At 36.8% G+C, this 13,235-nt stretch overlaps 1 protein-coding gene across 3 annotated transcripts in view; it reads right to left on the bottom strand.

The window, feature by feature from the left end:
• Positions 1-13,235, bottom strand: part of ZNF292 (zinc finger protein 292) — an 87,413-nt gene that overhangs the window by 35,667 nt on the left and 38,511 nt on the right. For 2 of the 3 annotated variants that reach the window (XM_022552259.3, XM_089921816.1), the window contains 3 exons: positions 6,922-7,076; positions 6,649-6,727; positions 4,231-4,366 (listed from right to left, as the gene is read on the bottom strand). In XM_022552259.3, the coding sequence (XP_022407967.2) occupies positions 4,231-4,366; positions 6,649-6,727; positions 6,922-7,076 (370 nt within the window). Of the gene's footprint in view, positions 1-4,230; positions 4,367-6,648; positions 6,728-6,921; positions 7,077-13,235 lie in introns of those variants that run through there. The other variant, XM_089921817.1, reaches the window with a different exon arrangement.

Here is a 13,235-nt window from a genome sequence, read left to right as displayed (position 1 = left end):
TCGGACAAATCCCAACTGAGGGGATACAAAATACCTGACCAGTACTCCTCAAAACTGCTAAGGTCATCAAAAACAAGGGAAGTCTGAAAAACTGTCACAGCCAAGAGGGGCCTAAGGAGATATGACAACTAAATGTAATATGGTATCTTGGGTGGGATCCTGGAACAGAAGAAGGACATTAGGTAAAAACTAAGGAAATGTGAATAAGGTATGGACTTTACTCAGTAACAAAGTATTGATATTGGTTTATTAATTGTAACAAATGTATCATGCTAATGTAAGATATTAACTGTTGGGAAAAATGGTTGTGGATTATTTGGAAACTTCACAATTTTTCTGTAAATCTAAAACTATTCTGAAATAAAAAGTTCAGTTAAAAATTAATTAGATCAGACTAACCTCAATATTAAACAATCTGACTTAATACAACTCTAGCCAAGTACCTCTTGTGGTCTTTCATCAAATCCTGATAGACAAAAAGGAGAGCCATGGACCAGACATAAGGAAATAGGTGAATTTGATGAAACAACCATAATCAAACGGCATTGGCTAAAAGACTGAAGGGCAAGCAAGAAGATTTCTATAAGTATCCCATAGGGTAGGTTTTTGGATATGACCTTTTTAATGGTTATTATCGAGAACCTGGATGCCGGGCTTCCCTGGTGGCGCAGTCGTTAAGAATCCACCCACCAATGCAGGGGACACAGGTTTGAGCCCTGGCCCAGGAAGATCCCACATGCCATGGAGCAACTAAGCCCGTGAATCACAACTACTGAGCCTGCACTCTAGAGCCCACGTGCCACAACTACTGAAGCCCGCGCTCCACAATGAGAGAAGCCACTGCAACGAGAAGCCCGTGCACCGCAACGAAGAGTAGCCCCCGCTCGCCACAACCAGAGAAAGCCCGCACACAGCAACGAAGAGACAACGCAGCCAAAAATAAAAATAAATAAATTAAAAAAAAAAAAGAATGTGGATGCCAACAGAGTGTATGCTAATAAGATCTGCTTAAACAGGGAAGGACAAAAATCTTGAATTAACAAAATCAAGATTTTAAATGATATCGACAAGTTGCAGAGGCAGAATGGATCTAACACAGTGAAATTAAAAAGAAAAAAAAAAGACTACTTTGTGTACCAATACACAACATATAAAGATGTAAATAATTTAAGAGTAGTTTTCTTTTTTCTTAATTTTTGTGATTTTAGTAACCTCGTTGAGTTGTGAGAATAAGGCCACCCAAAAAGGTAACGTCATCTTAAGTAACACTAAGATGAAGGGGATGAGAGTACCAATGACTTCAGAGCCTGCCAGATAGCATTTGGGGTACACATAAGTTTTGAGAATTACACATGAATAAGAACAACAAACAAAATGCACTAAAAGGTCAGGAATCATGACTGTAGATTTAAAATAATGCCACACCAGTACGGCTTTTAGTCTTTAGAATAAAAGAAGACTAAGTGTGGACATGATGACGATCCTTAAGCATCTCAATTGCTATGGCACGAAAGAGGGATTTGTACTTTGTTAGGTATGGCTTTAGGGGTAGCACTAGATCCAAAGGATGGCAACTCTAAGAATGTAGTTTTTCACAATTTACACAATGAATATTATCTAATAGCAGGCTATGAATGGACTGAATTACACAGTTACCATTCTCCAGAAGTCTTCAAGCAAAGGCCCATTTATTTATCAGTGATGTTTTAGAAGGGAGTTAAAATTGGGTAAAAAATAAATGGGCATTCAGTGCCTTTCCAATTCTGAGATGATAACTAAAGAAAAGCAAAAGTAATATGTAAGCCTAAAGATCCTGTGATATTCAATGGACATCTACTTGAATTATGCTGATTTAGTTATTAGAGTTATCTTATTCTAGGATACTAAAACCTTAAGGTGAAACCAGCATTTTTAATTTAGTCCCACACACCCTCAGTCCCTAAATCAAAGGGCATTTCTTGGTTTATCTGGGCTTTAGTAGTTCTAAAATTAGTCAATAAAAATTAATTATTTAAAACAAGATTAAGTGGATGATCTACTGTTCAAATAGTACATCAAACCTTCAAAGGCTCTGCTATAAACAAACTAATGAGCACAGCTTATTATGGTGTACTGATTACTGTCTGAGCTCTAGCTCTTCTCATCAAACTTGCTATAGGCTAGTGTAGGTTAAACCAAGGGGCTGGATATATCATATAAAAAGCTAAAACTTCCACATGCTGTAGAAGCATGCAATTTGAAAATATAAATAAATTAGTATGTATGTGTAAAATGTTAATTCCTTCAAGTTTTTCCAAGGAGGAAATAAACATACACTTCTAGTCTATGTGATTACCCACAGAATAACTCCCACCAAAGAAGTATTCTAAATAATGGAGAACCAAGTAAAGATTACGGCTGCAGAGTCTCTCAGTCATGTAACATCTCTCTGGTTGCTTCACGAGTTATAATGAAATCTGGCTACCTACAATCCATCTGTTATTGTAGAAACTCCTTTTGCCTGCACAGTCCAAATTATTCCAGTAGCTATGCCATGTGAAGACCATGGAATAAAGCAGCACAGAGATAGGCAAAGACATTTGTTAACAGAAACAATGTTAGGCACATTTAAACAAATAAGGAAACTGAGCACATATTCTTTTAGGGTAAATTTTAAATCTCTGCTAAGGTAAAGGTTCCATTTTCCTGCGTTAGCATAATGTGTGAGTTTGGCAAAGACAGTCTTCAGAAACCAACAACAGAAAAAAGGATTTAATTATTTAAGCTAGGTGCAATTTTATTTTATTAGGCTGGGTGCAACGTGGCATAATATAAAAAGGAGAGAAGCTGGGGACCTCACTTCAATTCCTGGCTCTGCCTCACATCACTGACAATGTGATGTAGAAAAGAACTAATCTTTCTGAGCCTCCATTTTCTCACCTATAAAATAGGGACAATAAAGATCCCACTTTTTCCCCAGGATCATTGTGAAGGCTAAATGAAACCAGGCACATAAAAGCACATTTCAAACTGTAAGGAGCTATACAATGTAATCTGATATTATTATTAATATATCATATGTCCAATATTTCCAAAGCTGAGAAGACTAAAAAGTATAATTTGGTTACAGGAATAAAAACATGGTGGTGGTAATATATTGTGAATAAAAAACTAATATGACAAAGGCAAAACAACTCCAAGATTCTCAACTTTTAAATGTTGTTGTTGTTCTTCCTATTTTAAATAATGAGGGTCTGAGAACAATGTAGCTAATCTGTGGATATACACAAAGGAAGGGAGGTAATAAAAATAAACTTTTGGTGAAAACTAAGAAACAGATAATACTGCTAAAACTATCCAGAAATGGGGAGAAATGTTAAGAGGGGAGTCAGGTAGGAACAACCAGCTTGAAGAGAAGTTTCCAGATTAGCTGAGAAGCCTTTTGGTAAATATCAAAGTACCAGAAGAGTTAACAAATAACGAACGTACACTCCTTTCTCAGAGCCTTCAGAAATTGCTATCACATAGCAAAATACCTAGAGTTTGCCATCAGTCAACAAGAAAACATCAATAAACAATGGAAAAAGCTTATTTACTTCTCTAGTTAAATACCTTGGGAAAACTTGGGGTAGAATCTGGGCACTTTCCTAAATAATCTCAAGAAAAGTACCAACGACAATAATTGTGCTCTTCTTCGTAGCACATACAATTTTTGAATTCTGAACATTAAGTGTTATACATATTAGTGATTTAGCCATCTAATTCTGATAGGCTACCTGCCAGTTTGAGTTTGGCTAAGCTCATACAATAATAACAAAGCAGGATAAAGTAAGTCTGAGAAAAAAAGCTGTTTGAGAAAGAGTACTAATCTCAGAGACAGAAGATTTGAGAGTTCCCGCATTAATTTCTTATTCTGAGGAAAATCATTTCACTACCCTGTTTCTGCTTCTCCATCTGTCAAATAAGTTAGTTATCAAATATAAGCTAGATTGCCACCTGTCAGGATGTTACAGAGGGAATTCCTCTGATCAAATAATGTTGAGAAAAAAACTGTTACTCTAAGATTATATAATCCTATAAACACATCTTCCCCCAATAAAAAAAAGGTGAAGGGCCTCAAGCACCTCATATAAAATTTAATTAAATGGTCCTTCTTGGAATATCTTGAGATGAATTATATCAAAACAATTTTAAGTACTTATTTCTAGTCTAATGATTCTTTTTTTTCTCTCTGCTCTCTAGAAAATTTACCTTTATCCTTATCCAATGGTTCCTGGGAAAGAATAGTGCACAGTACCGGGTTTTTCCACACCCCAGTCTCTTGAGCTAGAGTAGCTAAAAAATGCAATTCACAGCTGCCATTCTCCATCAGCTTTTCATGAGCTACCTATAAATATTAAATAAACATCCAAAGAATTACAACAGATTTTCAAAAGCAAGCTTATCAGGCTTTAAATATAATACTAAACTTTTGAAAAATAAGACTTTTATCTTAAAATTTTCATGTCACATTACAAAGTGCTGAATCCTTTACTTCTGATTTTTAAAGATGAATCTCAAGGACAAGAATTATATTAATTATAAATTTTAAATAAATAAAATGTATTTCTAGAAATAAGTTCATATTATTTTCTCCCCAAAATCTAAACCGAGAGCAAAGTTATTTCTCAAGGAAGCTATTAGAGTATCCATAGCATGAAAGACCTTACACGTTTTATATCCTCCCTGTTAGTAAAAAATTTTCCAAAAAAACTTCTATCATTAACAAATGACAAATCTGCATCAAGGTCTAAGTGACAACTTGTATACACATATTTCAATAAAAGGGACTTATGAAAAGAAAACAACTAAATGTATGATTTTTCATTTATTCATGACATAGCCTTACAATATCCTATTAAAGCTGACACTGAATCTTGCTTACTTGTTGTTTACAAGTGTTCATGCAATTAGCATATTCTTCAGGTCACAAAAGACCAATAGTTTTAACTCAATTCAGAAAATGTTTATTGAGAATTTCTATGGGCAAAGTACCAAGGAAGAGAGCAACTAGTCCCTGCGTTTATGGGGCATATTATCCTCTAGTGGAGTAAAGAGATGCTTAAAAACAGTTAAAACACAGGCAAAATAAAACAAATGCTGTTAAGCAGGTATAAAATAAGCCCAAGGAAGCTCTGAAATGAAAGCAAAGTGTCATGGAAACTCTTAAAGCTGCACGCTGTGTTTGTATAAAAAGTCTATTCCTCAAAACCATAAAAATCTCACTGAACAAGTTCAAGTGCTTTAAGAAATTTTCTTTGAGCAACTGCTGAGAGCTCCATACTGGGATTTAAAGAGTTATTTCCTCCTCATTAAACCATATGAAAAAGTATCAAGTAGTGCTATTGTTTCAAAAAAGAAAGTTGAAAAGGTTTACCTTATGTTGACAAACAAAATTAATATGAGGAATTCAGTATTATATTTGTATATAAACTATTTATATAATTAATTCTGTGGTAGAGTGTATCTGAGTGCCAAACAATCAAAAAAAGTTCTGAGATAATCATTTACCTAAAAATAACCACTTGCTGGGAAAAAAAACCTGAGACAAAAGTTACTGATATGCTGAAGTACAAATTGCATGATCAAAAAGTTAGCTGCAATGTGACAAACACGACAAGACACTTTCAACAGTTATTAAGTATCTACCGACTATGTGTAAAACTCTATGTTGAATCCTTTGGAATAAAGGTATGAATCCTATCTTCAAGAATTTTGCACTTGATGTAATTTTAATATTTAATATTAAAATAGGAAAGTTGATTTCTCTGTCTGTCTATAGTTTATTTCACATGCTTCTAAAATTTGAGACTAACCCTCTTTTAATATCTCTTATATGGAAAATCATAAGGCCAAAAGATATTTTAAGAACTCTGGCTAGAGGAAGAGAGAGACAACTATACTTTTTGAGACTAGTTGGCAGGAACATTCTTCTTAACTAACCAATTAATCAAACTTTACTTGAAGCTATAAAATATCCAGCACAATCTAGTGCTTAACAAAATTTAACATTCTTGAAATACTGCAAAACAACTAAGTGCTAAACTATGTAGTACTTTTATAAGTAGAATAACAGCCCTAAGTAACAGAGATAAGCATGTATTTTCAGATATAGGAGAAAAAGTATGGACTACGGAGTAAAGAATCTTGGTTCAAATAACTACTCTGATATTAGCTATACAAGTTTGGGCAGATAAATATTTTAGAGTTGAGCCTCAGTTTCCTCACCTTTAAAATGGGAAAAATATACCTACCCCCACAAAGTTTTCATAAGGATTAAATGAGATATGTTAAATTCTTATAAAGCATATTGCAATTTTCAACAATTAAACTGTTTCTAAATACAAATGAGGGCATTTTCTTTTGTGTTCCCTTACTGCTCTGGCAAAGTTCTAATTATCTGATCTTAAAGAACAGTGCAATATTCAACCAATCTACTTAAATGTATATATTCATTTAGCAAACATCTATTGAGCACTGACTATATACAAGACATTAATGTTAATAATAACAGCAATTAATGTTTGTCATTACTTAAATCATTTAAAGTTTAACCAAATAATTTATTAAGAATAAAGAAAATTGCCATAAAATATACCTATATTAAATCTAGTAGGTAAATATTCTCACCTGCACCAGTGTCTGAAATTGTTCCCACTGTTTATCAGATAACTCAACAGGCAGACACAGTAAAAGGTCAACACAGCTTCTAAAAAACAAAAAGTTGGTAAGGATACAAATAATTACTAAAATTCAAAGTAAAATAAGATGAATAATTCTAATATCATCAGCAGACTGTCCATAACTAATCTATTTAAAATTAAACTATCATAAGATTTGAGATACAGAGTTAAAAACAAAAAAGCTAAATCTAATTTTTTATTTACTCAAAGGTCTACTCACAATGCCAAGCGTTCCAGAACCAATGCTACATTTTCACATTCAGAGGTAAGATAAGGTCGGGCTTTAACATAACTTTGGATAGCCACTGTGTATACCTCCAATAAAGGTAAAGGATCTTCTGAAGTTTTCCATTTCTCTGCATATTCAAGGAGTGTCTGTTTGGAAGGGATAATAAAAAGTATTCAACGTAAATAAAAATACATATTGATTAATCAACTGTTTTTCTTTCCTCCCTAAGAAATTTTGAGAAATAACTTTTATTTATAAAAACAAAAAGCAGTTTACACTGATTAAAATATTGAAAGTAATAAAGCCGTAATCTTATTTCCAGCAGCTCTTTGTAGGAGACAAGATTAGTGTTAATTCATCCAACAATAGCATCTTTTCATGAAGTTTGGTTTTAAATAGTGAAAGCATTATCTCCTCTCTTTCCAAGTCAAAATCCGCCCTTTCACCCACAAATTTCTAAGATTTAAAAGTTATTTTAAAAAGAAGACACCTGGGCAAGTAATACTTGGCCAGGCATGCAGTGAAGAATTTCAAATATTTATGTGTTCTATTTTTCATGCAAGGAACATAAAATTCAACATCTAACAAATAAATTAACCACATATGGTCAGAAAAGACATGAAATGCTTTCAGTTAATAAAAAATAGTACATAGTATATTACTGGTTTTTATGATGAGTTATCACTAAAAATATCTAAAGATGTTCAACACACATAAAATCACTATTAAAGATATTAAAGAATGATTATAAGGTCAAGAAATTTTTGTAATAAAGTGCTTGGTTTTTGGGGGGTTTTTTATATTTTTATTTTCATTTTTGGCTGCGTTGGGTCTTCGCTGCTGCGCGCGGGCTTTCTCGGGCTTTCTCTAGTTGCGGCGAGCAGGGGCTACTCTTTGTTGCTGTGTGCGGGCTTCCCACTGTGGTGGCTTCTCTTGTTGCCGAGCACGGGTTCTAGGTGTGTGGGCTTCAGTAGCTGTGGCATGCGGGCTTCCCACTGTGGTGGCTTCTCTTGTTGCCGAGCACGGGTTCTAGGTGTGCGGGCTTCAGTAGCTGTGGCGTGCGGGCTTCAGTAGTTTTGGCTCGCGGGCTCAGTAGTTGTGGTTCGCGGGCTCTAGAGTGCAGGGTCAGTAGTTGTGACGCACGGGCGTAGCTGCTCTGCGACACGTGGGGTCTTCCCAGACCAGGCCTGGAACCTGTGTTCCCTGCACTGGCAGGCGGATTCTTAACCACTGCACCACCAGGGAAGCCCCCAAAGTGCTTGTTTTTTTTGTTTTTTTCTGCGGTACACGGGCCTCTCACTGTTGTGGCCTCTCCCGTTGCGGAGCACAGGCTCCGGACACGCAGGCTCAGCGGCCATGGCTCACGGGCCCAGCCGCTCGGCAGCATGTGGGACCTTCCCGGACCAGGGCACAAACCCGTATCCCCTGCATCGGCAGGCAGACTCTCAACCACTGCATCACCAGGGAAGCCCAAGTGCTCGTGTTTTACAATAAAAAACTCTTCATCAGGAAAAACAAAATGCTGTTTATCCTACAGAATGAAGAGATGGAAGAAACTGGCAACAGTAAACAGACACCTATGCGTTCTACAACTACTAACATTGTGAGTTACTAAAAACTATCTAAAAGGTTCTACTATTATGCTAAATGAAGTAGAACTCTAATTAAATGTTTTTAGAATATAGAAGACTGCCACAATTAGTCTTTCTCACTCTTCAAGGTTTAAGACTCATCAACATGTGGCAAATTCAGGTGTTATTTTGTAGAAAAGAGGTATCTTGAAGGAAAACTCCATAAGGCCTTGCTTGTATCCTCTGGCATACAGAAGCAGCTTTTTACAAATGTGCAGGTAGGAAAGTAGGAAGGGAGGAAGGGAGGAAGGAAGGAATTATATTCTACTATCACACACTCAAAAGAAAACACTTATTACCTTCTCCTCTCTACAACCCTCTAACTACTAGAAGTAGTAAGTGATCAAAGAGAATACGGAAGAAAAGAAGGATAGAAAAGGCAATCTGGTAAATTAAAGAGCAACATAATAACCACTTACTTTCTGAGTAGTCATATATTCATAAACCCTGACTCTCTCCAAGTTGGACAGAAGTGCAGGTTACTTGAAGGCCCAGTACTTGCAACTGGCATCTGAAGTAAGGGCAGTCTTGTGGGACTGAGCCCTTTAACCTGTGGAGTCTGAGCTAACTGAACTGTGGGACACCTATTTGGTGTTGGAGAGCTTGAGAAGAGGTACTGGAAAAAACACCATGTGTTTGGTGTCAGCAGTGCAAATATCTCTCAACAGGACTTAGAAAAATTGAAACAAAACCTGCCAACTGAAGGGAGAAGTCTACATTCTGGAATTGTTTTGTGATGATCCCTCTACTTCTAGGAATAAAACTGGTGATATGATGGAGGATGACCTCACTCACATCTTCAAGGTTTTTGGAATTAACACCAACTATGCATACAATTCTTACTTTAGCTAGCACCTGTCTTTCTACATAAAGTCATTAAATATTATTTTCCTTTTTCTGGAAAAATAAGTTTAGGCGTCTGGGGAATTTCATGCCTGGCCAATGTACCCAATCTCACATGGGTTCAATTGAAAGCTTAGGTTTCCCCTATTAGTCCTCTTGCAGTAATGAATCAATTTCCCATAATAGTTTTAATTTTTCCTGAAAAAGAAAATATACTGTACTGATTTCCAAAAAGCTTTAAAATTATAAGCTTCTTCCTTTCTTGTCTCCCAACACCCCCAAGAAAAACCCTAGAAAAAAAAATCACATATATCTACATGTATGTACATATATCTACATTTTACCCAAGCTCTACATTTCTTGATATGTCTAGCTCTGCAAAGGGTACTTATACATTACCTCTTTCCTTTATATACTTGAGTTCTACTGTCCTCAGGTGAAAAAGTTTTCCTTGTTTTTTCTACTAAATTTATTTATTTATTTAATTTTGGCTGCATTGGGTCTTCGTTGCTGCACACAGGCTTTCTCTAGTTATGGTGAGCAGGGGCTACTCTTCGTTGTGGTGTGTGGGCTTCTCATTGCGGTGGCTTCTCTTCTTGTGGAGCATGGGCTCTAGGCATGCGGGCTTCAGTAGTTGTGGTGCGAGGGCTCAGTAGTTGTGGCTCACGAGCTCTAGAGTACAGGCTCAGTAGTTGTGGTGCACGGGCTTAGTTGCTCCGCGGCATGTGGGGTCTTCCTGGACCAGGGCTCAAACCCGTATCCCCTGCATTGGCAGGTGGATTCTTAACTACTGCGCCACCAGGGAAGTCCAAAAAAGTTTTTAAACTTACCTTTAATTATAATCAAAGATGAGTTCTTTTGGGTATAACAGAGTCTGAATTGATGAGAAAAATAATTGACAAGTCACAGAATGTGAGAACCATAAAGCACCTTAAAAATGATACACTTTCACCTCATTTTATAGATGAGGAAAGAGGAAGAGAAAGCAGATTCTGGTGAAAAGCAGACCTTTTAGGTGGCTTTTTAACAGTCTGGGAATAATGTAACTAGGGAAAGGGTAGAAGAAAAGGATCACAGCAGATTTAATAAGAGATGGTAGGAAAAAGAAAACTAATGGCATGCTCATACTGATTACATATAGGAGAATAAGTTTAAAAGTTGGGTTAAATATCTATTTTTATAAAGGTATGAGTTGATATTCATAACCAGTAAATGTACTGATAGTAGAACTTCCCTTGTTTCTCAAAACACTAAGATTAGTAGAACCATTGTGAAACTGGAAGCATTCCCAACATGACTAGTTCATAAATTATGCTTTCTTCAACTAAAAAAGTTACTTATTTATATCTACTACCTTAATCTATACAAAGGCTTTCAGGCAGGAATTCCAGAACAATCAGACTCATATTTTTTACACAGAATCAGATCAGACCTTCAAGATCACTTAATTCTGTTTTACGAAGTCCAGTGACCTGCAATTCGAATATTAACTGAATTGGCAATCAGCAAAGCCAGGCAGCCTCCTCACTCTCTGTGAGACATTCTGTCCACTACAAACACTGTTTGTGGTAATGTCACAGCTATAAATCTGTAGATTACTTTATTACTTCAATTATTCCTCATAACTCTATGAGGTTATATACTATTTATCTAGTTTGCCAGCCATAGTAGAATTAAATAACTTGACCTCTTTATTGGTTAAGCTTATTTCAGCTGAAAGTAAGAAAATCCAACTCAAAGCAGCAGAAACAATAATAAAGGTTTCCCACATAATAAGAGATTAAGAGGAAGAGCAAGTTCTGGGATTGGTTAGTTTAGCGGCTCAACAACGTCTTCAAGGACCACCTCTGCCTTCACTCTGCCGTCCTCAGGTGGTGCCCCACCCAGTCCCTAGGTCTCAGCAATAACCAGAAGAAAAGATGAGACCGCCACTTCATGTGCATCTTTTCAAGCAACAAAGAAACCCTTCCCAGAAACCATAAACCCAATTTCTATCAGTAAATTTTTCCTCAGGTCCCAACGGCCAGAATTTCATCAGACACCTACGTCAAAAATCACACAGCCATAAAGGAACTCCATGGTTGCCCACTCTCCAAGGTTTCTCCGAAGCACAAAGCCATGCTGAAGAAGGAAAATGTGTGAATAAAATCAGGGTTCTATTAGGAAGGTGGGGGAGGAGCCTAAGCCTCACACTTCGGTTGCCTCTCCAATGGTTTTTACTCCCACATGTGTTCAAGAATGAGCAAGTCCACATGTGTGTGTGTGGTGTTTTTATATTTAAATACACATACACAAATGAACAAAAATAAAAGTTGTGATCTGGTTTGGAGAGGGATATGCGAGGGGTATAGAGGATAAGAGATAGGAAAAGAAACCTGTAAGTCTTCCTACGAGGCACCAGATTGCTTCCATTGATGAATAAACTGTAAACTAAGTATAGTAAGAGAAGTTAAAAGTGTGTTCTATAAAGAATGATTAATGGAACTAAGGACGGGATGCTTAATCTGGGCAATAAATAACATTTACTGAATATTTACTATATGCTAGGCACTGTTCTGCAAGCTTTACAATACCTATTAGCAATTAGATAAATTACAATAATATGCTTATATTAAAATGGACAAAGGCATAAAATAGTTAAACAAATAAGCCCCAAGAGCACAGAACTAGAGGCATAGAGGAGATTCAAACCTTAATAGTCTGACTTCAGAGCCTGAGTTCTTAAATACTATGCTCTACATTTCTAGAGAAATAAAACTTTGGTTCACAGCCAAATTAACAAACCTGAAGACTTGTCACATAAAACAAGAGTTAGTCTTACTCTATGTGCTCTCACAGGACAAACCAGCACCACTAAGTTAAAGTTTTAAGGAGATAAATTTCTGCTTCCTATGAGACTGACGATCAAACAATTACAGTTAACCAAAAATTGAACAGGTTGGGCTTCCCTGGTGGCGCAGTGGTTGAGAGTCCGCCTGCCGATGCAGGCGACACGGGTTTGTGCCCCGGTCTGGGAAGATCCCACGTGCCGCGGAGCGGCTGGGCCCGTGAGCCATGGCCGCTGAGCCTGCGTGTCCGGAGCCTGTGCTCCGCAACGGGAGAGGCCACAACAGTAAGAGGCCCACGTACAGAAAAAAAAAAAAATTGAACAGGTTGGCCTCCATCACTGAAGTTACTCAAGCAGGAGCAAAACAGCTCTGAGTTCAGAATGCAGTAAAGCAGTCCTATTTGGGAGACACATTCCATCACAACAGAAGAGACTACACTAGTGGGGCTCAGAGAGGTTTTGATTGGTGGGCATATTGTTTAAAAATTATTTTAATTAGTTTCTAACACTTAAAAATCATAAGTTTACACAGAACTTGGATTTCTGACTTTTTTTTTTTTTTTCATTTGGAAACCTTGGGTCCATATTCCGGCACTGAAATAACTGGCAGGAGCTGAGGCACGGGCTCTCTGCTTGCTGGAAGCCTTACCCAGCTGCCTCCCTCTTTAAGGGACCTATTGTCTTCCTGCAAGTTATTTGTCGTCACCACCTTTCCTATAGCGTGTATTAGGATCAGAGAAAGAAATACAAGCAAAAGAAAGGTTAAAGGATCATATTCCAGCAGGATCTCTAAAACAGTGTTTCTCAACCTCTTTTTCATTTTCATCCGCTCCTAAGGAAACTTCTGACTTTTTTCCCTAACTGTCCCCCACCCGCAATGAAATTTTAATACCACAGATGTACTGTCTGTTTATGGGTCACAAGCTATTGTAATATCTAAGATTCTTTTTGCTCCTTAAGAACCAATTTTCACCCCCTTGGGAACAAAAATGCACATTTAATAT

Source organism: Delphinapterus leucas, chromosome 12 (genome assembly GCF_059928025.1).
Source record: "Delphinapterus leucas isolate spDelLeu-1000000601 "Yukka" chromosome 12, BTC_Dleu_Yukka2, whole genome shotgun sequence".
Lineage (NCBI taxonomy): Eukaryota > Metazoa > Chordata > Mammalia > Artiodactyla > Monodontidae > Delphinapterus > Delphinapterus leucas.
The sequence above is the reverse complement of the archived record's forward strand: the minus strand, read 5'-3'. Positions and strand labels throughout refer to the sequence as shown.